This window comes from Zootoca vivipara, chromosome 12 (genome assembly GCF_965207765.1).
Source record: "Zootoca vivipara chromosome 12, rZooViv2.hap1.1, whole genome shotgun sequence".
In the NCBI taxonomy this organism is placed as follows: Eukaryota; Metazoa; Chordata; class Lepidosauria; order Squamata; family Lacertidae; genus Zootoca; species Zootoca vivipara.
This window is the reverse complement of record NC_142595.1, coordinates 33,131,449-33,158,942: the sequence shown is the minus strand read 5'-3', so window position 1 is coordinate 33,158,942 and position 27,494 is coordinate 33,131,449. Positions and strand designations below refer to the sequence as shown.

At 44.0% G+C, this 27,494-nt stretch overlaps 1 protein-coding gene across 1 annotated transcript; it reads right to left on the bottom strand.

The window, feature by feature from the left end:
* Positions 1 to 7,104: 7,104 nt before the first annotated feature.
* LOC118095478 (uncharacterized) lies at positions 7,105 to 23,229 on the bottom strand. The gene is made up of 5 exons (XM_088654725.1): positions 22,903 to 23,229; positions 13,527 to 13,797; positions 11,767 to 11,793; positions 10,408 to 10,570; positions 7,105 to 8,265 (listed from the first exon to the last, which is right to left on the bottom strand). The coding sequence occupies exons 1-5, from the start codon at positions 23,227 to 23,229 to the stop codon at positions 7,968 to 7,970; spliced, it is 1,086 nt and encodes a 361-aa protein (XP_088510851.1). The 3' UTR covers positions 7,105 to 7,967.
* Between the last annotated feature and the right edge of the window lie 4,265 nt (positions 23,230 to 27,494).

The following is a 27,494-nucleotide window of genomic DNA, read 5'->3' as shown; positions in this document are numbered from 1 at the left end:
CACTCTTTCACACAAATACTTGCCTATGGGGTGTCAAGAACCTGGTGATAGAGGTGAATGGCTGCTTTGTGTATTCAAGAGCAGAATTGTATATTTATAACATTTCCTAAGAGGGTGTCACAAGACTATTTCTCTCCTAACCCCCTCCCCCTCTGCATTTGATGCTATCACCTAATAAAGGCTAGCAGAGCAACATTGCTCAAATTCCTCTCAATTTAAGAGTCACCTCAGGTCAGAGAGAAGTATTTCTCAATCCAGGTGTCAAGGTTCAAAGAGTTTATTGTGAAGGGAAGGAAAGAGATAGACAAGGAAATGCGGGAGCCCACATACCAGATGAGGCTCCTTTACTCATATGATGGGCAGGGAAGAAGATTTCATCACGGAGTTACGTGCGTGTTACAAAAATATGTCACATGATACACAGTATAAACAATAAATAAAGTCATAAATATATACACTTGGCACCATGCTAGTAAGTCAACTTCATATCATGAAATAAACCAGGCCAGAATGTCTATAGCAGCTGAGATTTTGCATTGGTGAGAATAGCAAAACCCCATGAACAGAGGTAGCGAATGGTAGGTTTGGTGTATCCGATGTATATGTTGTTGAAAGGAAGAAAAGGCCCTTGGGTACTGGACGGTATATAAATTCAATTAATATTAATAATAAAAACTCAAGAATCCCGTGCACCCCTGAACACCCACTCCATAAATTTGAAGCACTCTTCTATCCCTTTAACAGTCATCATGGCTCCCCCCGCAAAGAATCCTGGGAACTGTAGTTTATTAAGTGTCCTGAGCCCACAGACCTACAGTTCCCAGCACCCTTAAGAAACTACAGTTCCCAGGATTCTCAATGACTGGTATAAGAGTGTTTGAAAGGTATGGTGTGGTTGTATGTCATAACAGACTTTTTATTTAGTAGCAAGAAAGAACCAGTTTATCCTGAGTGTGAGGCTAGCTTTCCTCCTCTGCTACGTCTTTAGGCAGTATAATTCCCAGAGGAGGAAACAATTTTGGGCTTTTGACTACCCACTCCCATCTTTTAAGACACAGAGGATCAAACCGCACATGTTGTTAAGAGATCTGTCTAATTTCTGTGGTTCTCAAAGTTACAGCAACTTCAGAGCCCCCCTAAATTGGATCACAGCCACGGGAGAGATAAGGGGCAACCTTTCCTCCTCTCCATGTTCCCTGCTCTTTCCAGGAAGAGGTCTGCTCTATACAACACTCTGTGTTCAAGCAACTCTTGCCTACCCGGCAAGCTTTCCCCATGAAAACCCACCCCTTAAAGCTGAATGAGAGCAAACATCAATTTGGGTTTTCTGTGGATTGACGCTTGCTCTGATTGAGCTTTAAAGAGTGGGTTTTCACAGGGTTTTCACAGGGAAAGAGTGGGTTTTCACAGGGAAAGCTCAGGAGCATAAAATGGTGCTCAATTTTAAATCACAGACTGTGCCTGGAAAGAGCAGAGGAAAAGGTAAGCCTAGAGTGTGTGTAGTCCCATCTGTGTTTGGCTGTGACTCACTGCACCCCTTTGACTCTGAGCCTGAAGGCGTTGAAAGATTACCCCAAGGGAATGCAACCTGCAACAGCAAAAGGTTGCCCATCCCTGCTTTAGTAGCTGTGAGACAGGCAGAGATCACATGGTTGACATGAGTCACTGGCTTTTTTTTTTTTGCTGCTACATCACACGGTTGACATGAACCAACCATGTGATGCAGCAGCAAAAAAGGCTAATCCTATTCTAGGCTGCATCAACAGAAGTGTAGTGTCCAGATCAAGGGAAGAAGTCGACCCACTCTATTCTGTCTTGATCAGACCACAACTGGAATACTGTGTCCAGTTCTGACTCCCACAGTTTAAGAAGGATATTGACAAGCTAGAACGTGTCTAGAGGAGGACAACCAAGATGATCAAGGATTTGGAAACCAAGCCTTATGAGGAACAGCTGAGGGAGTTGGGTATGTTTAGCCTGGAAAACAGGAGACTGAGATATGATAGCCATCTTTAAATATCTCAAGGGCTGTCACATAGAAGATGGAGCTTGTTTTCTCCTGATCTGGAGGGTGGGGCATGGATCAATGCCTTCAGGTTACAAGAAAGGAGATTCCAACTAAATATCTGGAAGAACTTTCTGACAGTAAGAGCTGTTTGACAGTGGAACAGACTTTCTCAAAGGTGGTGGACTTTCCTTCCTTGGAGGTTTTTAAGCAGAGGTTGGAATCCATCTGTCATGGATTCTCTAGTTGAGATTACTTCATTGCATGATTTGGACTAGATGACCCGTAGGGTCACTTCAAGCTCTACCATTTATGATTCTATGAAATCAACAATAGGTGATTTTCTGTCCATTGCATCTCTTCTATGCTAGGAGGAAGGCCCACCTGCTGATTTCAGCCAGCTTGCTAGCTGCTAGAGGTGATGAACCCTGGTTTGCTCAGTGAGATATAACACATGCATGCAGAAGGTCCCTGGTTTGACACCTGAAATTTATTGGTAGAGATTGGGAATGTTCCCACCTGAAATCCTGGAGAGCTGCTGCCAGCCAGTCAGTAATGAAATAGATGGATCTGACTCATAGCGGCCAAGTTATCCCTTTTTTTACGGGATTTTCCCTTATGCTGAATAGGCTTCCTCGTGAGAAAAGGGAAAACTTGGCAGCTATGATCTGACTTGGTATAAAGCCACTTCTTGCACTGACCTGCTAAATGACAGCAACCCTATGACCTTTTCCTGGAGCTTAAGACAGAACTGAGCATGGATATGAACATAAGAATAGTCAGCTATATTAGGCTAATGGCCCACCTAGTTCAGCAGAAGAAGATCAAAAGAACCATTCTTGGGAACTGGAATTCTGCCTGCATATCCTCACATTTTAAGGAGAGAGGCCTCTGATAGCCACAAGACCAGAGCCACTTCCAGATTTGAGGGGTTCCCAGGCAAAGTGCCTTCTGATGGGCCCCCTGACATTAACCCGGCAACAAGCTTAGTAGTGGAGGGCAGCAGGAGTAGTGTGATCTGTGGTGGGTGGACCACAATTGTAACTACCCACATTGTCCCAATAGAGCACCACTCCATAGGCACTATAGGCAGTTTAAACCAGCAGCTTCCCAGCCACCGGATAGCTGTTTTGTAAGCCTGAGCCTGGGTTGAAGGAGGACCAACAGGGCCACAACATGTTTTAGCATGGATATGGCTGAGGATGCCAACTGAGTGCTATCGGTAGGCATGCTCAGTGGCCGAGAAAAAAAGAATATATCCAGGTGTTAAATCTTTCTGCTCCAATCTCCTGCAGCAAAACTTGTTCCTGGAGGGAGGACTGAGTCCATGAAGAACAAACGCAAAATAAATTTCAGAAGTGGTAATGGGGATGGGATATCCCCTTAATTTCTGAATGTCCACAAATTTCTATATCAGAAAGGCCAAGAAGGACTGCTTTAGCCGACAGTCACTTCTTGAAACTGTACAACAGCAGAGCAAGAAGTCTCCTTGATGGCCTTACTGGCAGTTCTGATGATCTCCATCCTCTTCCAAACTAAGCCTGCAGGATTGGCACAAAGGTCTCTCCAGGAAAAAGGAGCAGCCCTCCTTTTCCAGAGAGTCTACTCAGAAGATAGTAGCAAAACAACAGTGGCTATGATGATGGAGATGAAGCTAAAACTTCCAGCTGATGCTCCACTGATGGTGCTTCTGTTGTTCACCGTTGACCCATGGCCCTTGGTTTCCACGCTTGTGAATGTCAGCTCTGGTATTAGGCTGTGGATCCACGACTGATAGGATGTGACACGGGCATAAACGCCAGGGCGATTCTTCTGTGCACACCCTTCTCCCCAGCTCACCACACCTGCGAGGAGCCAGGAGTCCCCCATTCGGCAAGCTAGTGGTCCTCCTGAATCACCCTGTGCAGAGAAAACCCAAATGGATTATGGGAAATGCAGGCCCAGGGGCGGGGCCAGCTGCCCGCGGGGCAGGGCAAGCTGGGGCAGGACTCTCCTTGGGGCCTCTGAGGAGTCTGCCTGCCTCCTCCCACTCCTGCTCTACAGCTGAGGCAGAGGCGGCAGCAGACCATTTGGGGTTGTGCGGAGCCTGCGGGGGCCCAAGCCACCATGTCACTCCCAGGAAAGACGCATGGCTCGGGTGCGCTGCAGGTCTCACGGTGAGTGCCACCATACATTTTGTCACCCCCTCAGTGGTGACACCTGGGGCGGACCACCTCCACCCCCACCGCATCCCCCTTCCTCCGCCCCTGGGCACAGGGAGGGGAGCTGATGCCCAAGAGCTATGGCAAGGGCAGTAGCTCAGTAGCAGAACATCTGCTTTGCATTCGCAGGTCCCAAGTTTAATGTCTAGCACAGTGGTGGCCAACTCCCAAGAGACTGCGATCTACTCACAAAGTTAAAAACTGGCAGTGACCTACCCCCTTTTTTTGGTTAAAGTTGTTGAGCTTTTTTAAGGAAGGAAAGCCCTGTTTTGGGGGGTTCCGGATAAAAGTTGTAGAGCTTTTTTTGGGGGGGGGAGGGACAAAACTTATTGAGCTTCTTTGGGGGAGCCAGCAATCTACCAGGGATCTACCACAGACATCCAGTGATCTACCGGTAGATCAAGATCTACCTGTTGGACACGCCTGGTCTAGCAGATTCAGGTAGGACTGGGAGGGAGTCTTATCTGAAACACTGGCGAGCTGCTGCCTCTCAGTGTAGGCGAGATTGAACTAGATGGACCAAAGATCTGGATGTACTAATAATGGACTAAAACTGATCCGGGTCTCACCTGGCAGGCATCCCGATGTCCAGCAGCAAAGCCAGCACATATCATGTCATTTTTAATGTCCCGCGTGAGTCTGAGCTCTCCGGAGTCTTGCTGATAGAGGGCATTGCATGTGTTTGTGCTGATTATGGGGACCTCTAGCTTTTGGAGTATATCAGAGGTTCGTTGTTTATCTGAAACAGGAGCAAGATAAGAGAATCAGTGGTATTGTATAATGAAACATTAAAAATGATAATGCTCTGCAACCAAAAGGATTTCGTTTCTGTCTCCCTGGAGTTATTGGAACAGGCTGGGAATGATTGCAGACTGCATTCTTGCAAATCCCTGTGTAAAAGAACTTGATCAATAGCTCTTGGCCTAATGCATGGATCAGGTCTTAGCTACCTACCAGATTTTGCATGCCACAGAATGGTCACTGCATTTATCAGAAATTTAGAGCTATGCAGTTCACAGATTTAAGTTTCAAAAGCCTATTCCACTTGAATATGTATTTTGAGAGAAGATACACTTTAAATCCATTTTTTGAGAGGATTTCATAAAACAAATTCAATTACAAAATGGAATTATGGCTAAAATTATGTGAGTGACAGGTTCTAGGAACAGACATATATCCCTGTTTGTATAATTGGCTTACAAGTTGTCACATATCACCAAAAAGATTTCAAAAAAGAGACTCCATTGTTAGCTGCAATTTATTTGCAGATCTCACTAGCAGACTTTGGAGTCAATAGGGGATTAGGAGTGGCTCACTCACCACAAAAGGTAATTGTCTCTGTTTAGGCGTTAATGTACATTATTCATCTTGCTCGGCCAATTCATCACCAGTTGGGAGCATGTCACACCCACTCTTTTTCCTCTTTTGATGGGATCTCATTTTCATTTCTTCTTGGCATACGATTGTGGCACACCTGTCTCTTACATTGCTTAGCTTTCGGGCCTCACTTTCTAAAGATATTCCAACACTCACTCATCTATCTATCTATCTATCTATCTATCTATCTATCTATCTATCTATCTATCTATCTATCTATCTATCTATTTATCTATCTACAGTGGTACCTCGACTTACGAAGGCGATCCGTTCCACGGCGCTCTTCGGATGTCGAATCCTTTGTAAGTCGAAGCGTCCATTTTGCGCATGCTCAAAGCACGATTTTGCGCTTTGCACATGCACAGAACGCGTGCGGGGCAAAAATACTTCCGGGTTTGTGGACTTCATAAGTCGAAACCTTTGGAAGTCGCAGCATTCATAAGTCGAGGTACCACTGTATCTGTCTGTCTATCTATCTATCTATCTATCTATCTATCTATCTATCTATCTATCTATCATCTATCATCTTATCTATCTAATCATCTATCTATCTATCTATCTATCTATCTATCTATCTATCTATCTATCTATTTATCATCTATCCATTCACACCTTGAGGGTCCTACACCATGCATATGATGAAGAAGGCACATGAAAGCTTCTGGCCCCATAGCTGTGCTAAGATGGAATCCTATTTGCACACTTGCCAGGGCATGTCACATTAAGCTACATGATTTTTTCCCTTCTGAACAGACTCATTGCATTGTTAATGTTTAAGGTGCCATTTGGTTCACTGTTTTTAATGAGAACTTATATTCTGTTGTTGGGAGTTAGGCCATTAGGGTAGAGATTACTGTACCTCCCCTGGCTTTTCCCCTAATGGATTTCTGTTTTGTATCTATATTATCTTACAATTCATCTTTTGTAAGTTGCTATTCCCATTACACAATAGTGGTATTAATAGTAACAATAATAAAAAACAGTAGTAGTGGTAGTTTATTAATGCTTGGGCCATAGGCCATTCACATATAAGATAAATAGGTATGATACAAAAACCAATAGTATAAAATTCTGCATAAAATCACATTGCTACCTAGCAATGATAAAAATTACAAACATTTTATAGGTGATATAGAATATTTTTTTGATTATAGAATGCTCTTGTGAACTAAGCTGGAATTATCTCTAGTTTGTTTCCCTGTTTGGCTTTCTCTTATTTGGGGGAAGCCTTTGCACTATGTTGCATAAATGAAAGCCCACTTGTGTGGCAGCCATAATTGCATAGCTGCCAAGTACCCCGTTTTCCCCGGGAAACCCCCGTTTTTTCTTACCTTTTCCCGGCGGTCCCCTGTATTACTTCATCTCCCGTTATTCTCCCTTACATTCTCCTGCGGGCGGCCATTTCCCCCCCTGCTTTGCCCATCTATGGGCACTGAAAATGGCCGGCGCCGAAAGTCGTGTCTACGCATGTCCGGAAGTGCGTAGATGCGACTTCTGGTGTTGTCGGCAGCCATTTTTGGTGCCCATAGATGGGCAAAGCGACACCGGAAGTTGCACCTATGCAACGTCCAGTGTCACGCGGCTGCCGGTCCCGGATTCTGCAGTCCAGGACTTGGCAGGTATGCATAATTGTGTGCTCCTCTCCCCACTGGCTTTGGAACCAGGCATTCAGGAGGGAAAAAAAATGGTAGCTACCAACCAAACTTTTTAAATAGCTTGACAACTTCTCTCCTTGCCTCTACCCCTGGGCACAACTTAATTTGCCTTTAAGAGCTGTATAAATAAACAGAAATCCAGCAAGTAGAGTATTTCCTGACCTGCGGATGCTGTTACAGCTGGATTTCTTCACTTGCAGGACTTCTGCCTGTCACAAAGGTGTTAGAGACACAGTAGCCAAAAATTACAAGCTCCAGACTAGTCCTGCTGCCTTGTGTCTGTGAACTGCTATTGTTAGGGATTAACTGGAGAAATCAGAGAGAGAGAGAGAGAAGCTGGAGCGTTATAGACTCAGGTGTGCATACGTAGCTAAAGTCTCTCGCTGCCTAAGGGCACACCAGTACAATAAAGTATATATCTGTTTCATAACACTAGAACTGCCTGACTTTATTCCAGAAGATCTTGGGAACCGGAGTTTGGTGATGATTCTATGTTCAAGATTCTTAACTCCTCCCACACCCAGAATTACAATTCCCAGGACTCCCAAGAAAGAGGGAATGGCTGTTATAGTGTGTAGCATAAATTCCCCTCTAATGCAGCCTTCTCCAACCTGGTACCTTCCAGATGTTATCCTATAATTTCCTCACCATTGGCCATGCTGGGGTGGCTGATAGGAGTTCTACCCTGTTTGTTTCAGCAGAGGGAGCTGGTCTGCCAGAGATTAGCTTCTATCTCTCTCTCTTTTTGAACCTACCTCTGCCTTGCACATCTCCCCAACCCGTGACCCAGCACTTGTGTCCTGGGGGGAAGACGACATCCGAATCAGGGACACAGATGGGGACGATCCGTTGAGAGAAATTCACTGGCTTGTCCAGCTGCAGCAGAGCAATGTCTCCAGATTTCAGATCCCCCTCGTATGTAGGATTGGGGATGATGCGCTTCACAGCTGTGGTGATGGAATGAGGACCAGGACTGGAGAGTTTCAGTGCTCCGAGCATCACTGTGAAGTTGGAAGGTGTGCTGAGCCTAGAGAGACACGATGGGGTTGAGGAGACAGGGAGAATGCCAGAGAATTCTTATCCTTAGGGTTACGTGGATGGAACAGGATAAGGAGTGGGTTTGTGTGAGACAAATCCCAATATTTCCCATTTTTAATTCGCACCCCCAATTTTAAAAACGATCAATTTGATTTTTATCCTGTATTTATACATCAATACAGGAGTGGCATGTTAAGTTGGCCGAATTTATGAACTTAGCAAGAATGACGGTGGCGATAAGGGGTACCTCAAAACAAAAACTTAAAGAGGAATGGAGGTATGTGGACGAGTACTTACAAAAGGAAGGTATTAATACAAAACTGGTGATTTGCTTAGACTAAGATCCACAAGAATTCAATTGTAATTGTAATTATAAACTATAATGATAAACTGCAGAGAATGCATCGAGGAAGAAGCATAATAATATAATATACTAACTTAGGGAAGCGATATTGAAATGATGGGAAGTTTCTTTTTCTTTCTTTCTTTTTTGTGTTTTTTTTCTCCCTCTTGTTGCTATGTTGTCTTTTTATTATTATTTTTTGTATTCTTTTTTTCTTTTTCTTTCTTTCTTATGATTTGTATGTTTTGTCGGTTTTGGTATGTAAGTGTATGTGTTGGTTTACTATCTATTATGAGTTGGTTTATCATGATTTGCTATGCTCATTATGATTTACTAGGTTTATTATGATTTATGAATGTTTGTCTATTAGTACTTATGAATGTGTGTGCCTGTTACGATTTGTGATTATGTCTGTTTATTATGATTTGTGAATGTTTTAATAAGAAATAAAGTGGATTTTAAACATTAAAAAAAACAATTTGATTTTTATCAACTGAAAAATTCAGGATGATCTCTAGATATCTAGATAAATAAAACTATTAAGTAAACAGTCCAAACAATGCTGTTATTTTAAAATAATGATTTAAAATAATGTAAAAATCAGCTAAAATCTATTCAAAAACTATTTAAATAAGAAAGTTTTAGCCTGGTGCTGAAAGCTTTTCAAGCTCGTTGCCAGGCAAGCAGCCCAGGGAGGCATATTCTAGAACCAGGGAGCCACCATTGAAAAGGCCCCTTTTCCAATCACCATCCACCAACGTTCTGAGGGTGGGGACACCCAGTGAAGGGTGTCTGAGACTCGTCTTGGAGTATAGGCAGATTCCAATGGAAGGATGTAGCACTTCAGTTCTTTTCGTTGCAACCTCCTTCAAGTCCCTTCAATTACTGTTGGGTTTAGAGATTTGGAGAGAGAAAAAAACACCACCAATGTGTAAAATGGTGCATAAAGTAGGCACAGGGAACCTCGGGCTTTGCCCGGGGGGAGGGGGCCCTACTTTCACTGGCTTTCCTTCAGTGCTTTTGCATGGCTGGAATGTGCCCTTGAATCATGAAACTCTCACTTACCTGGATGAACAACAGGGAGATGTGTCTATATGCATATAAGCCTCCATCTTCAGTGTGCCTAGTGTATAACGGTAAGAATCACAGCCTTTGCCTTGCATACTTTTGCCTCTGCTCCTCTCCCTGCTGACATGTGTCCCACCACAGGAGGTTGTCCATGAGAGTATGAGACCCTCAGACTGGTTCACCATCCCTGCTGTAAAGCACTAGGCTGGCCCAACCCAAGTTAGAAATTTATAGCTAGTACTGGAATCAATGGGCATTTTGGGACTCAGTGCTGTCCACCAGTGCTGTCTGTGCACAAGCCATTGACCAGTGCAAGTAGCTTAAGTTCTTCATTTTGTTCCAAACAAGCCATGATCTGAAGGTTCATTCTTGGCTTCCTGCTATGCTGTTCCACATCTATTTTCGCACAGCTTTTGCTGAAAGCGATGCAGTGAAGCCGCCGTAGACAAAAAAACCCCAACTGAATTAGCCCAGTTACGATTAACATTATTGTCCTGAGAAATCCGTGAGCATGAAGAGAGGCCTTTAAAAATGAATATTTCAACATTCAGCATTGAAAGCTGACTTTGTAAAATGTCGGAACACAATAAAAAAAAATTCCTTCCAGTAGCACCTTAGAGACCAACTGAGTTTGTCATTGGTATTTGTAAAATGTGTGTGACATCTAATTTCAGTGATACTTGAGGAATGGATGGGATTGGGAAGGCATACAGTACTTACAGTTTAAAACAATGTGAGGCTGTGATGACCCACTGATCAGTGATGAGAGACCCTCCGCAGTGGTATGCTCCATCCAACCTTATGCTGACCTGCCAAGGCCATTCTCCATCCTGCGAGTTTTCCCCACCTATGATCCGGCTTAGCATTCCCTGTTTTCCACATACTGAGGAAGATATCATTATTAGGACAGGTCTCTCAATGGCTGTTAAGCATAATTGTTAAATAGAGCTTCTGTGTTCTGATGTAGCAGACCAGTATTTACAGCATACCAGTTGCTTACTAGTATAACTGCACCTGTTGCTAGGGGACAAGGCAACACAGGATGCTTCTATGGTCCCGAAGGCATCTACTTGGCCACTGTAGATTGTGGTTTGGTTCAGGGAACCAGCCAGCTTTTCAGGCTACTCCATTCCATCTTCTTTTCCCTAAGTTTTCCACCCATCCCCACACAGTGCACATACCATTCTGCAGCCATTGAGCATGTCCAATCCTTATTATAATATTTTTTTAGCCCTTCAGTTCCTCCCCTACTCATATACCGTGTCTCTCCGGAAATAAGACACTGTCTTATACTTATTTTTCCTAAATACACACACACACTATGGCTTATTTTCAGGGGATGTCTTATACTCCTTGAGAGCCAGTGTGGTGTAGTGGTTAAGAGCGGTAGACTCCTAATCTGGGGAACCGGGTTCGTGTCTCCGCTCCTCCACATGCAGCTGCTGGGTGACCTTGGGCTAGTCACATTTCAAGTCTCTCAGCCCCACTCACCTCACAGAGTGTTTGTTGTGGGGGAGGAAGGGAAAGGAGAATGTTAACCGCTTTGAGACTCCTTTGGGTAGTGATAAAGCAGGATATCAAATCCAAACTCTTCTTCGTCTTCTTCCTTGAATGCTTTAAAAATCCTGCTATGGCTTATTTTATGGCTATGTCTTATTTTCGGAGAAACAGGGTATATATTACTTCTGCGAACCATGAGATTCCCCCAAACTTGCCAACACCACCCACTTGACAGTCACATTCTGGCAGCATAAAAAATGGCACTCAGAGAATCAGGCTATGTGCACACCGTAAATTTAAAGTATCTGTCCTTGTAAGAGCAACAATTCCCAGTACCCTGTGTCTCATGTTCATCTATAGGGTGATATTGCAATTTTAGGGTGCAGGTCCTTGTGAGGCAAGCCACTAGTGTTATTCTAATTTGATAGTGTCATAGCAGCCATGATCCACAGGGCTCTGTGACCAAGACCGCCCTTCTCCACAGCATTCCTTATCTCTAAACATTTTAATTGAATAATTTTCCTAAGCAAAAACTCACCGGCTTCAAGCACAATAAAAGCATATAGAAATGGTACTCACTTCTGCTTGCATAACTTGGGTTGGCGTCTAAAAAGAGAAGAAAAAGGGGTCAGAACAAAATCAATGAATTGGAATTAGAATCTAGAGTCACACCATGAAGGCTGCTGAACTATCATACCCCTGCCTAGACTGGCTTTGGGTCATCTGGGATGGGGCACCAAGGAATTTCTTTGACAGTCTGTTAGTGCTGCTCCCAAATGCTCCCCTTATTCCAGTTACTGTACCCAGCAACCCCAAACACACTCTCTTTTGGCCCTTTCAAAATGGTGGGAAAGTTACGTTGCACAAGCAGAGATCCTTGGACTTGCAGATCTATTTTGTTGGATACTGCCCATTATCTTGAAATGACTTGCCAGATGGTTATATTAAATGTAAATATTGTGGCTGAGAGCTATGCATTCATCCCCCATGACTAAAAATGTTGTTTTGGATTCAGAACTAGCCTGCATTGGGCATTATAATTGTTGAAAACAAGATGTGCCTCCCTTGATTCTGCCAATGCATTTAAGGAACCAGCCAAATATTCAAAATGTGGCTCATCTTCCTGACTTTCAAGTCCATTCTACTCTGTTCGTGGTGAGAATGAAGTGAAAAAAAAGACAAGACAGGCATTAAATCATCACATTAATTTATATAAACACAGGAAATTGCTTTATCCTAAGTCAGAACCTGGCAAATTTTGCAATCAAAACAGATGCTCTACCACTGAGCTACAGCCCTCCAGACTATATACTGACAAGTATATTTTTAAGGGACACAGGTGGCGCTGTGGGTTAAACCACAGATCCTAGGGCTTGCTGATTAGAAGGTCAGCGGTTCGAATCCCTGGGACGGGGTGAGCTCCTGTTGTTCGGTCCCAGCTCCTGCCAACCTAGCAGTTCGAAAGCACGTCAAAGTGCAAGTAGATAAATAGGTACCGCTCCAAGCGGGAAGGTAAACGGTGTTTCCCGTGTGCTACTCTGGTTCACCAGAAGCGGCTTTGTCATGCTGGCCACATGACCTGGAAGCTATACACCGGCTTCCTCGGCCAATAACGGAAGATGAGCGCCGCAACCCCAGAGTCGGTCACGACTGGACCTAATAGTCAGGGGTCCCTTTATCTTTCAAACCAATAAAATCATCAAACAAACTAAAACATTATAAATAAAGCTCAAAACCAAAGACATATAGAAATAAAAACTTCAATTTTGTAATTAAACTCCACTGAAATTCAGATAAAGTAAGGCACTTTTTTCTGCCTACCTAAAAGTCATCTGGATGGAACTAATCTAACTTTTTTTTGGGAGTGAATGCTGTAACCAGGATGCTTCCAAAGAGAAGACTGTTTCAAGTTTCTATTAGCCAAGTCTCTATTAGCCAAGTGGTGAGAGAGAAAAAACGAACTTTGATGATAATTGTAACCCTTGGGCAGGCTCATATGGGAAGAGACAGCCTTTTGGATAATCTGGTCCTAAACCATTTATGACTTTATAAATGATGGCCTAGGTCTTGCAAAGTTGACTTGGTTTGCCTTGTTCTGGAAAACTTAGCTCAAGCAAAGCATATCTTAATTTCAATCGATTTAGAAATTTAGGAACGCATATCCTATTGTCCAATGACCAGGCTGATCCAATGTGGGGAAGTCCTCTCGTTCTGCAGGGTGGAATACAAAAGGCCAACAAGCTAAGTGAAGCTCATTCTTACAGTCTTTCAAAATGCAATTCACCATCCCCTACTGGTGGTGAGGAATATTAACTCATGCAGCAAAATGTTCCACTTACCCATCAACACCTGCAGAAGCATCAGTACTGTCAATCCCATTAATCTTCTTTCCCCCCTTGGCACTTGTCCTTGATGCCCCATCTTCTTCTTCTTCTTCTTCTTCTTCTTCTTCTTCTTCTTCTTCTTCTTCTTCTGCTTCTGCTTCTGCTTCTGCTTCTGCTTCTGCTTCTGCTTCTGCTTCTGCTTCTGCTTCTGCTTCTGCTTCTGCTTCTGCTTCTGCTTCTTTCTTTTTAAATTGATTGTAGGTAAGCAGAGGTAGAATATGGCACTCTTCCAAGAAGGAACATCTGAGACACACTTTACTTATTTATGCGGTGCAAGCTTTGAGTGCTTATATATGGCACCCTGGGAGGGTGTATTCACACTGGGCATGCTGCCAGATATGGGAGTTTGCCGGATGGGAATGTTACGAAACCTGTTGGGTAAATGCTGCTTGGTGCTTCTCACCTGCCTCCTTCCTTCCAAATGTCTTCATTTCCCTGTTTCTAACTCTATTGTATATCCATTTCCCTGTTTCTCATGACTGCTATGTGGCCTTTGTGTCAGAATCCTTCCTTCCCACTCATTACAGTGGTTTCTGCATGCACCATAAGGTCAACTCTCTCTGTCTTCAAAGACATCTCTACAATGTTCAGTCTGGTTTTCACCCCCTGCAGCTAGGAGTTCGTGTATTCCTTCCAGTTTTCATGGGAAAGTGCCCACACGGTGTCATTTCAGCTATACCTTAACACGTTCTAACCCACATCTCTATTCAATAGGGGTGGTTCAAGCCCTGTGGTTCATAGGTGGACCTCAAAGCCCACTGTTAGAATGGTGGGAGAGGTAGGTAGCTGATGATGGTGATCTGCTCTGTGTTACTGATCAAGCCTATTGCTGACCAGTGTGTTGGGATGCAGGTGGCACTGTGGTCTAAACCACTGAGCCTCTTGGGCTTGCCGATCAGAAGGTTGGCGGTTCGAATCCCCACGATTGAGTGAGCTCCAGTTGCTCTGACCCAGCTCCTGCCAACCTAGCAGTTCGAAAGCACACCAGTGCAAGTAGATAAATAGGTACCACTGTGGCGCTCTGTGTGCTCTGGTTTCCATCACGGTGTTCCATTGTGCCAGAAGCGGTTTAGTCATGCTGGTCACATGACCCGGAAAGCTGTCTGTGGACAAATACCAGATCCCTCGGCCTGAAAGTGAGATGAGCACCACAACCCCATAGTCACCTTTGATGGAACTTAACCATCCAGGGGTCCTTTACTTTTTTTAAAACCTTTTTATCTGCATTTATAAGAATATTGGACCAGGATTGAAATCCCCAGCCAGTCTATTGGACCAGTCATTGTCTCTTAGCCTATCCCACCTTACAGGGTTGTTGTGATGATAAAATTGAGAGTGTGGGGGAACCATGTATGTGACCTGGAGCTTATTGGAGGAAAAGTGGGATATACATGTAAGAACAATGCGCTGTGTTCAGTACTAATCCTCATCAGAGTAGAACCATTGAAATGAGTGAGCATAAGTAACTTAGGCCCATTAATTTTAGTGGGTCTCCTTTGAGTAGGACTAGCACTGAATACAACCCATAAATATGATATGACATTTTGCTGCAATAGATGGACAAAATGGTATTCCCTCTTCATTCCACACACAGCTGACTAGATTGGAAGTTGAATCTCATTTCAGCACTGGCAATGGGACAGCATCCACTACACTTGAAAGCTGCAGGCTAGTAAGGGTGCAGACACACATAGGGTGAGATGTGACTAATAAATCCCATCAGTGGAAGTCTGCACAATGGGGCTTCCTCCTTCTTCCCCCTGCTCCCTCCAAAATTGGCTCTGGTAGGGTGGGAGAACACCCAGAACTTCAAAGGGTGGGGAGAGGGGGATATGGAACTGTTCCATTTGTCAATATGAAATCCTTGCTCTGATAGACATAGCACAACACAGAATTCCTTCCAAAGCTCTGCCCTCCAACAGAAGAGAATATCCAAGGGTTCTTGCAGCCTGAGGCAACCACCTCACCTTGCCCAATGGTAGGGCCAACCCTGTTACTGATTGTTAGTTAATGTATTTGCAGAGGATAAACACAACATTGTCCAAGTAGTCTTATGCCCTCCCAAATATACTGAAAAGTTAATCCTGTGTGTTGACTCCAGTAATTAATACAGTGATACCTCGACTTACGAACAACTCGACAACTGTATTTTTCGACTTACGAATGACAGTAATGGCCGCGCGCTTACGAATGTCTCGACATCCGGAAAAAAACCGCGGCAGTTTTAGATAGGGATTTTCCGACTTACGAATTTTTCCATTTCCAATGCATTCCTATGGGAAATCGCGTTTCCAATGGCATTTTTCGACTTAGAAATTTTTCGACTTATGAAGGTGCCTTCAGAACGGATTAAATTTGTAAGTCGAGGCACCACTGTACAGTGGTACCTCAGTTTAAGAACAGCCCTGTTTACGAACGATTTGGTTTACGAACTCTGCAAAACTGAAAGTAGTGTCTCGGTTTGTGAACTTTACCTTGGTCTAAGAACGGAATCTGAATGGTGACGGGGCGGTAGGAGGCCTCATTAGGGAAAGCGCGCCTCAGTTTAAGAATGGTTTTGGTTTAAGAACGGACTTCCAGGATGGATTAAGTTTGTAAACCGAGGTACCACTGTGTGCTTTGTTTTTAACGGCAGGTTTTTACCCCATCCTGATTTTATTTTGCTGCTCTTTTTATTGAATCTTTGTAAAAAGCCTTGCACATTTTTTTTTGGAGGGGGGAGGAGAATGCATATATCTTCAAACATTCACATATTTTAAAGGTATAATCACCTGTGACATATGTTTAGCTATGGAGAGGCCTAATTCAGCAATGAATTACCATAATGTGTACTCTAAGGTTTCTAAGGAGAGGCTGGATGGCCACCTATCAGGGATGGTGTTGCAGCTGCAGATTTATTGCCCCAGAAGACGGCTGGACTAGAGGACCTCTGAGATGCCTCCCAAATCTATAATTCTGTGTTGTTGTTGTTGTTTAGTCGTTTAGTCGTGTCCAACTCTTCGTGACCCCACGGACCATAGCACGCCAGGCACTCCTGTCTTGCACTGCCTCCCGCAGTTTGGTCAAACTCATGTTCGTAGCTTCGAGAACACTGTCCAACCATCTTGTCCTCTGTCGTCCCCTTCTCCTAGTGCCCTCAATCTTTCCCAACATCAGGGTCTTTTCCAAGGATTCTTCTCTTCTCATGAGGTGGCCAAAGTATTCTGTGTATCCCCCACCAACTGGGGCAGTCAAGCCATCATGAGAGACAGGGGAATTGGAAGCACAAATACACACAATTTAACACACACACAGGATAATAATAATAATAATAATAATAATAATAATAATAATAATAATTTATACCCCGCCCATCTGGCTGGGTTTCCCCAGCCACTCTGGGCGGCTTCCAACTGAACATTAAAAACAGCACAGCATCAAACATTAAAAACTCCCCTAAACTGGCCCGCCTTCAGTTGTCTTCTAAAAGTAAAATAGTTGCTTATTGCCTTGACATCTGCTGGGAGGGCGTTCCACAGGGCGGATGCCACTACTGAGAAGGCCCTCTGTCTGGTTCCCTGTAACCTCATTTCTCGCAATGAGGGAATCGCCAGAAGGCCCTCGGTGCTGGATCTCAGTGTCCGGGCTGAATGATGGGGGTGGAGACACTCCTTCAGGTATACAGGACCAAGGCTGTTTAGGGCTTTAAAGGTCAGTACCAACACTTTGAATTGTGCTTGGAAACGTACTGGGAGCCAGTGTAGATCTCTCAAGACCGGTGTTATGTGGTCCCGGCAGCCACTCCCAGTCACTAATCTAGATGTCGCATTCTGGATTAATTGCAGTTTCCGGGTCACCTTCAAAGGTAGCCCCACATAGAGTGCATTGCAGTAGTCCAAGCAGGAGATAGTCCGCTTTTAATAGCTTCATTTCTACCAGAAGGAAAAATAATAATAATTCCAGCCAGGTTATTCAGCTCTCCTTTGTGTGACTCAGCCCTTTGAATATTTATGCCTGTTCAACTGGCAAAGGGTCTATGAAGAAAGATGAACTTGTAAGCTCTGGGTGTGGAAATACATTAAGAAAGAAGTTTTCATGACTGTCTTCTCCAGTAAACAGTTCGGGGTGATTCATTGAGGGAAACATCTATTGCTGCTCCTCATGTCCTGAGGTTTACAAAATCAGGACAAAGGTAATGTCATGACGTTCTAACCGTGAATCATACCCTGCCCCCCAAAAGGACTGAACGCAAAAACGAGGTCACAAAAACAGTTTTTTTCTGAATAATGAACACTCTCAAGGCAGAGGGCCTTCTCGGTAGTGGCACCCACCCGTGGAATGCCCTCCCATCAGATGTTGAGGAAATAAACAAATACCTGACTTTTAGAAGACATCCGAAGGCAGCCCTGTTTAGGGAAGTTTTCAAAGTTTTATGTTTTAGCGCTTATTATTATTATTCTGTTGGGAGCCACCCAGAGTGGCTGGGGAAACCCAGCCAGATGGGCGGAGTATAAATAATAAATGGTTGTTGTTGTTGTTGTTGCTGTTGCTGTTGCTGTTGTTGTTGTTTTGTTGTGACAGTTTGTTTACTTTATTTATTGACATTTGTACTCCACCCTTTAGCCAAAAATGGCTTACAAAAATTAGTTCTGAGATTCTCCCTGTCCTCGGGTTCACAATCTAAAAAGAAATGATACACAAGGAAAAAGGAATGGGAGGGAGAAGGGAACAGCAAGCTCAAGCAGACGTTCTCTAAGTTACAGCCAGTGTCAGTGGTGATTGTGGCTGCCTTCACCTTGATATAGAATAGTTCCCCCCCCCCGATTCTCTCTTCCTGTTTGAATCAGATCCAGGAGTAGACAATGGCCCGGTGATAATGTCCTTGGTAAGCTGGATTGCTAGTCAATGGCTGTTTCTTGTGTGGGGAGCAAATGGTTAGAACAGGGCAGTAGTTGAAGTGGGAGATAACCAGAGCATGTACACTCTGGCAAGACAGTGCACAGGCAGGTAGGGTCTCAGCTGTACCAGATGGAGCTGGTGGACAGCTGCCCTGAACACTGACCCGTGCCTCCATGGACAACTGTGAGTCCAAAATGGCCCCAAGGCTGAACACCTGGTCCTTTAGGTTACCCCATTCAGGACCCCATTCAGGACCAGGGAATCCCCCACACTTGCCCCCACAAACAGTATTTTTTGTCTTGCCAGGATAAAACACAAATGGCTTGAAATAGATGAAGTTCATTCATTGTACACTTTTACAGATTCCATTATTTTAAAAACTGGGAGACAAATTTTATCCTTTAGCATTCAGACCAGATTCAAAATTTCTTTTAAGGAAATTTTTGACAAGAGCTGCTCGGAGTCTCCTTGTCAGCACATACTACAAAAGAATAATGTTTGTGTAAATGCGTGATTATTTCCCTAAGAGCAGATCTGAGTTCATATTTCCAATTGATTTTCCATTAGGGAGTACAGTATTGATACTAGAAGCCTTTATGCAAGGGAACTGCTGAAGACATGTGTGCAAATATTCTATTATAAACACAGAAAACCACCCCTTCTGATTTACAAATCATAGCAAAGGACAAGTTTTCTATTTCTTTAGTGTTTCTTCCTTATTAGCTTTTTTCCTGCTGTTTAGCTCTGGCTTCAGCACAGTTATATAACATTTTGGGGAAAATATGAAACCCAGCAACCCAACACTGAAGGCTAAGATGGAGAAGTTCTCCACAGCTGCCATGTATTTTCCCTTGGTACTAAGGTAGGAGGGAATAAAGGCAGCCAAACACTGCAAAAGACCAACAGGCTGAAAGTGATAAACTTGGCTTCATTGAAATTGTCTGGTAACTTCCTGGCAAGGAAAGCCACAGTGAAATTGCCAGGCAGCTCATGTAGATAAGGACACAGTAAAGCATTGCAGTGACAATGGGAGTGTCATGGTGCTTCATAAATGTACCCAGCACCAGAGCTGTGATCAGAGAAAATGAAAGTGAAAAGCAGACTAAACTTGATGCCCAAAGGTTCTTCCTAAGACAAGAAGGTTATATCCTTGGGAATGAATGTATTCTGATTCTTGCTTGGATAGTCTTTGAGCACTTATTGCACTCATTCATATCTGGAATATACAGAAAACGGCTCTTAGGTCATATTCATACAATCAATCACATCAACTTCCTGAAATGTCTACCCTCTGTCTCGATGATAAGAAAAGAGCTATGCTCACATCAAAACACATGCTTACTGATGTCTGATGGTAAGACTATACAGTACTGTGGTATAGTCTTGTTTAATGAGTTTAATGAGTTTGTTTAATGAGTTTGGAGCCATGTGGTGTTGCAAGGAAAGCATATCAAGGGGGAGGGTGGGGCAATGCCACAACCGAGATCATTCATGTTCATACTATCTGAATGTATATTCACTACAGCCTGGGTGGAGCCTCTGGAAGTCAGAAAGAGTAAGAAGCCCCCCTCCAGATATGAGCTGAATCACATACCATCTGACTACTCTCAATGCATTGTCATTTTCTTTTGATTAACATATTTAGAATATCCCAATGGCAATGATCAAAAAGAGGTAGACACACACACAGTAGATTATCAGATCTTCTGAAATTTAAAGCCAGCTGTCCTTACATCACTGTTTATTCATAAATACTGAGTCTTGATCCAATGAGTCTATATATAGCTCTTACCATCCTGGTTTGCAATCTTCCCCTCTGGGCATGGGATGCAATCGTAGCAGCAAGGTGGCTGTCCCTCCTGCACTTCTTTGAGATTTACAACTCTCAGTACAGACAGAAAGAGGCTGGGTCTAATCCATAAATGTAACAGCAGAAGGGTCATCATGAGAATAATAAATTTGGAATCCTTCAGGTTCTGCTGCTCGTCCCTATGCTACTAAACTAACGGAGCATTTCAGTAAGATGTGGAACTGCTCTACGGAGAATATTTTCTCTCTTTTTTTATTACTAGTAGTAACATTTGAAGTGGTGTGATAGGCTGGATCTAGACACATCCAATAAATGTTTCAGGTATACGCGTTATAAAGCTCATAGTGGGAAATCACGTTGCCGAAGGATTGAACTTTACAGCGAAATTTGGTGTCACAGTGTTATAATGCATTTAAAACTTTTTTTAAAAACAAAACTAAACTAATGTATCTGAGTCCATAGTCCTCTATTGTTCTGGGATATGCAGGTGTTGTACTTGCATAGCAGTGTCCAATCTGTTCCACAGAGATTTCTCTGCCCGTTATTTTTGTCTTTGAAGTTACTCTAGTGACCCTGTTAAATTTTGTTACAATTGCTACTTTTGAGTAGGTTGTCTACTAGCTCTGGAATTGATTTCGGTGCTGGAGGCTACATTTATCCTCGGACCCATCAAATGCTGCCTGGATAAGAAATCTGGATAAAGGATTTTTGAGAACGTAATCTTGTGAATTCAATTTTTTAAAAAAAATTCTGGACAAATACATGAATCAGGATGCAGCTATCTAACACATATAGCACTTCTTGGAATGTTGCATTGCAATTTTCAGAATTCTAAGAAAAAATAAACCCTATTGGAAACATACTGTGAGATATCTCTTATTTTGAAGACTGGGGCATCAATTCTTAATGCCCTGTCTCTTGCTCTTAACACCTTTCCTGTTAGACCTCACCTTCACTCTTTCAATCCTCACCCCTTCTCCTGCTTCCACCTTTCCCACTGGTCCCCTTCAAAGTTTATGAGTCTTCTGCATCTGCTCCTGCCTGTTCTCAGTTTTTCTCTCTGGAATTATTATGCCTCCTTGTGCAGCTCATCACTTCCCTCAACCAGTGCTTTGTTGCTAGAAAAAAAAGGTGTATTTATGCATTTTAATTCTTAATACTTCTTGTTTATTTATTTTTGGATTACATCTAATGTTAGCTATTTTCAGAATAGTCCTATTTAGATTAAAGAATATGACTAACCTGTCCATTAATTTCAATGGCTATACTCTGAATAAAACGTAGTTGGATACAGTCCTCTGTTTTTTGCTTTTTGTGACAGCTCTTATTTATCAGGTTTTCCCCCAAGGCAATCCTATGCATGTTGACACAGAAGTAAGCCCTAATGATGTGACTTATTCCCAGGCAAGTGTGTGCTGGGATTGCAGCCTTGGCCACCTTCATCTAATTGTCCAGGAATCTCTCAGTTTGTGGCTATTTGTTTCCTGTTGTTTGTTGCCAGGGGGTTGTGTCATCTGTTGTTGTTTTCTCTGTTGCCATTTCCTAAACTGAGTTTCCTTTTACTCACTTTGGCAACATGACAAATTCAGAAAATAGATACTCGATGAATGATACGCCACGCCAAATTCCTTCCTTCTTCCCTCTTGCAGTGTCGTCTTGCAGTGACAGGAGCAGAACCCCAGTCCAGAGACACACAGATTGCGAGTTGCACACACCCCACAAAGGGTTACATTGCCTTTCTCCTCAACACCAGCAACGGCAGTCAGAGTCCTCTCACTCTACAGCTGCTTTCCCCCAAAATAAAATAGAAATAAGTACCAACAACCCATATGGTGTAGAACCTACAAATATTTCTGGGGTGGAGGACAGATATACACCTCTCTATCAGAACAGGGTGAGGGACCCAACTGAGACTGAAGGCCATATTCTCTTCTGGGTAATTTTTTGAGGACCATATGCCAGCAAGTGTGCAAAATCTCTCCCGGCTCTGCTTGGAACTGCCAGGGATTGAATTTGGGACTTTCTCTACTATTGAGCTTTGGCTCTTCTCTTAGCCTAAAGGAGAATAAGATTTGAAATAGGTGCTTTGGGACAGAAAAAGTATGAAGGCTGGAAGGAGTTTGCTTCTGCCTATCCAGACGGAAGATTGAATTACCCCCATCCCAACTTTACAGGGAATGGGAAGGAGCTAGGTTGGGTATTGTTGCTCTCACATGGCATCTTGATGCACCAAGTGACCTCCATTTACTTTGCAAATGGAGATCATGGGTTTTGTTTTGTTTTGCTTTGCTTTGCTTTCCCCTCCTTCTTCTGGACCTTTTGTCATGTCCAAGAGGAGTAGCCAGGGTTGTAGGAAGATAGGGGCAGTGGGGGTGGGCCGCCCTGAGCGGCGCGATCCCAGGGGCGCCATCACAGCTGCCCACCCCGCCCCCAAAGCACACGCCTCGCCCCAAAACACATGCGAGGTGGCGGCACGCTTGTGGGTGACGTGACGCCCCTCGCTGGCCCGCCCCTCGCCTCCGTCCAGGGAGAGCGCGCGCCGCAGCAGGGAGAGCGCATGTTGGCTGAGCAAGCCCCTGCAGCGCCTAGTGAGGTTTCCGCCGGGCGGCTGCTGGGACCGGCTTGCTCCCTCGGCTGACGCACGTTCTCCCTGGGTGGAGTTGAGGGGCAGGCCAGCGAGGCAATGCTTGTGATGCCCCTCGCTGGCATCGAGCGTGCGTCGGCCGAGGGAGCAAGTTGGTCCTGGCAGCCGCCCGGTGAAAACCTTGCTAGGCGCTGCAGGGCTTGCTCAGCCAACATGCGCTCTCCCTGGACAGAGGCGAGGGGCGTGGCAGCGAGGGGCGTCATGCCCGTGCGTCGTGACGTCACAACGCTGGGGAGTGGCGCCCCGCCCCCGGGGGGTGCCTCTGCTTTGACGCCCCGGGTGCCAAAGCGGCTAGCAACGCCCCTGGGAGCAGCAGCAGGGGACATTATAGGCAGCTCTTTAGTAGTTATGGTGAGAAGTTGGCAGGGAAAATGGGATCACATACTTGAATCACACCAAATGTTTTGCAATAGTAAAGGTATGAGCAATTATTATGGGGCACAAGGTTGCCCTCTGTAGGGCAGATTGAATGTCTCGGATGGTGTGTTTGTATGTGTGATATCCTGATAGATGATTTGTTGTACAGTCTAATGACAGTGGACCATGGTAGTGGAGTATGAATCCATTTTTTTTTGGATGGAGGAGTTACAACAGTTTAATCCCATATATCAATTGTCTTCCACCACCAACAAATGTTTGTTTGTTTTGTTTTTTAAAAAATGATATAAAGGTTGCAAAGCAAACAGTCTCTTGATCTTAAGACCGGTGGGCTGATTTGAGAAAAACAAGTCTTACTTTTCTTTATTGTATCATCATACAGGATCTTCAGCAAAATGTTGCTGTAGGGAGTGGGTCATATCTGGCTACTTGTTAATTTTAAAGTTGTCAGAAAACTCTGGGTCTGGAAATTGTCTCTTGTTACCATCCAATCCAATCCAATGGTTACATGTTACCACGGTTTGTTTAATTTAGTAATGCCCTGCTTTTCAATATTGTTGCATGCCACCCCATTCTCTAAGCAGAAGGAGATTCCGGGGGTTCCAGGTACTTGCCCAGGGTTTGGTTTCCTTGGAACAAGGGACAACAAAGACCGTGGTGTCTTCATGATATATGGTTTATTGACACATATATACAACCTGAGCCTACGATGGAGGGGCTTACAGCATTAACACCCCAGAAGGTGTTACCTCTCTCTCTCCAAGGCTCTCACTCTCAAGTTTCTGCCTGCTTCTTGCTCAGATTTCTCATACACTCTGGCTGTAGTTATTCTCACTGCCAGCCAGGTGAGGGACGGGCCATCCATTTGCCTTCTGGCACAGAGCAACTTTCTTTCTTATACCAATGACCCATACTTAGGGGCCATTATGACCCTTGCCTGGCTAATTCAAGAATTGGGGTCCTCCCAGGGTCGTAGCGAGGCGCCGCAACACCCGGGGCAGCAAATTGCTGCGCATGCATGTTACATAGCAGGGTATCACCGCCCCCCCCATGCCTACAAAGCTGCGTGCCTCCAGCTACAAAACTCCAGGTAAAAAGCCCGCTTAGCGTGGTGCACCCACTGTGCTGAGCGGGCTTTTCACCTGCAGTTTGTAGCTGGAGGTGCGTGGCTTTGGAGGTGCGGGGGCGGGGCGGCGATACCCCACCATGTAATGACGCATGTGCAGCATCTTGCTGCGCGTGCATGTTATGTAGCGGGGTATTGTCGCCCCCGGTGACTTCAATCCACGCGGTGTGGGGTGGGGGGTACCACTTGGCGCCCCCACCCCCGTGACTTCCAAGACGAGCCTCCAGCCTCCCGGTAAAAAGTCTGCTTGGTGTGGACTTTTTACTGGGAGGCTGGAGGCTCAGCTTGGGAGTTGCGGGGGTGGGGGCGCCAAGTGGCACCCCCCAGAGTGAAACCCGGGGTGGACCGCCCCCATCACCCCCCCATTGCGACGCCCCTGGGTCCTCCATTAGATTTTAACCCCTGCTGGATCCAGGAATTAGAAGAGACTCAAGCATAGGGTCGCCACCTTTGTTCTGGCAGAATACAGGACAGGGTGGGGTGGTTGGGGGCTGTTTCCCCCACTTTTCATCTAGTGACTTCAAAGCAACCCATTACAATCTATTGCAGACTAAAAGGATGGAATTTCTCTCTCTCTCTCTCTCTCTCTCTCTCTCTCTCTCTCTCTCTCTCTCACACACACACACACACACACACATGCAAACACACACATGAATTTGTAAATCTGTTTGTGCTTGGCTACGACCTTTCATGCACCCTTTCAAACTTGCATTTGGAGAGGATCCCTAACGAGAGAGAGAGAGAGAGAGAGAGAGAGAGAGAGAGAGAGAGAGAGAGAGAGAGAAGCTGAAATGCGGGACAATCCTGTATTATACAGGACAGGTGGCAACCCTACTCAGGCATCATACTAACCCCACCTCCCCAAACTTACAACAGTATGCTACCCGTGTGGCTGATAACACCAACAATGCAATAATAGCTACAATAATCCTTTTCAGCCAATTATATTTACGATTTCAGTTCAGGGCCTTGGGCACTAGGTGGAAGCAGATAGCCATGAATGGAGAAGCAAAGCCACTTTTGCTGCATTCCCTTGGAGTGAAGGAGCTGTGGAGAAGGAGAGGATAATGATGAATGAATGCCTGTGTTTCCAGGCTAGCAATACATCTGTTGTTAGAACGAGTGGTGGGAGGGAGCGACCTTGTATTACACAGGAACTGATGGGAGGGGGTGGGTGGAGGAATGCATCTTTCAGGGCTGGTCAGGGTTCAGGACAAGTGTGGTTCAAGCAGCTGTTGAATTCTGGGAAATTCAGCATTCTCAGACAACTCAGAGTGGGTGATGGTACACAGCCAAAACTTATTTAGCTGGTTTCGGTAACGTGTATTGATGTCTCAATTTGTGGACTAATTACATACATTTTATTCACTATGATTTTTTTTAAAAATGTGTGGTGCCAGTTTTAAATCCAGTCAAACTCATTAAGACAAGCCGATGCCTTGAATTGATGGGTACCTTCCGAAAAGCAGTAGGAAATATGAAATGAAAACAGCAAAGATGAATGTGTCTCTGAACATGGGCAAAGTGCCAGTGGAAACTTACAGCAAAAAGGAATTCCAGTTCAGGAAGTGGTTCTTGACAGGTCTGACCCTCTGTTGGTCTTGGTGTAGAAAGCAAGTCCTGTGTAGGTGTGGAATGGGATTCAATCTGCTTCACTTTTTAATGCGAGCCCACCTCATCTGCATCTCCTGAAACAATGTGCAAAGTGCAATGCATTCACACCTCTCCAAATGTTGCGATGCACTTCCTCAAATAAAAAGAAGGGCGTGCAAAAATGAATATATTAGGGTCAAGTGTGCACAATAAAGCATCTGTTGCTGTAAACAGTATACAAAATGCATCACATCTAGGGAAAATAGCTTGCTAGAATATGTATATTGGGGAACACTGCATACAAAAGTATGTTTATTAGTAGAAATATGCTCTAAAACGCTGGCATTTTTGTGATCACTTTTTAATTATTAAATACAAACTGGTGCAGAAATATGACCAACTGCACTTACAGGTGAAACTCGGAAAAATTAGAATATTGTCGAAAAGTGCATTTATTTCAGTAATGCAACTTAAAAGGTGAAACCAATATATGAGATAGATGCATGACATGCAAAGCAAGATATGTCAAGCCTTTATTTGTTGTAATTGTAATTATTTGTCAGTAGGTGGGTCAATTATAAGTGGAATGTAATTAAGGAAATGTAATAGTGATGTTTATTTTTGTATTATTGTAACTATTTGTTTTATTACTGTGGAATTTCCAAAAGAAAGCACTTGTAAAAATTAAAGGAAAAATAAAAATTAATAAGTTGCATTACTGAAATAAATGCACTTTTCGACGATATTCTAATTTTCCAAGCTTCACCTGTAAGACTGAGAGAAACTGAAACTGACAGATTTTTTCCACCCCAACTCCAGAGGTACTCTTAACTCCATGGCAGACCCAGTTGAGATTTGAAATCAGAGTTGTCTCCAATCCTAGTCCTACTCAGAGTAGACCCATGGAAATGAATGTCTTGACATTGGTCAAGTCCATTAATGTCAGTGGGACTACTCTAAGTAAGGCTGGCATTGGACACAACTCATAGAACAACAACAACAACAACAACAACAAAATTTTATTGCATTAGCCGATTGGCCATAGCACATAAAGGATCCAGGTGGTAACCTACCGCTATTATACTGAGAATGTATCAAATACACTTGCAAAACAACGAATATGAAATCATGCTATATAAAAAAGAGGTTGGTAAAAACTATGACACATCGTGTGTTTTGCCTGTTGCAAAATATTTAGAGAGATCCGAGTCTAGAGAAAGTTAGCCTGTCAAAAGAGCCCTGACTCAGGGCCTGCAAGATAAAGATGGCCACTCCACGGGTAACCCTGGGCTTAGCGTCCACCAATAGAAATTTCATGCGGTCATCTTCCAAAGCAATGAGCGGAGGAATTAGTAGAAGGAGCCTCGGTCTTATTGCATCATATAGGAGGCAGTGAAAGAAAAAGTGGATAAAATCCTCTATCTTTCGCTTGTTACACAGACAGAGTTGAAGGTCGGTGTGTGTGTGTGTGTGTGTGTGTGTTGGAAAATTTTC

What these genes read in the sequence shown, in the direction of transcription:
- LOC118095478 (XM_088654725.1), bottom strand. Translation starts at nt 23,229, where the DNA reads ATGTCCCCTGCTGCTGCTCCCAGGGGCGTTGCTAGCCGCTTTGGCACC. An exon ending in CAACTCCACCCAGGGAGAAC is followed by an intron (nt 13,798 to 22,902) that starts GTGCGTCAGCCG and finishes CCTTCTTGGAAG; the next exon opens with AGTGCCATATTCTACCTCTG. An exon ending in CCCAAGTTATGCAAGCAGAA is followed by an intron (nt 10,571 to 11,766) that starts GTGAGTACCATT and finishes TATCTTCCTCAG; the next exon opens with TATGTGGAAAACAGGGAATG.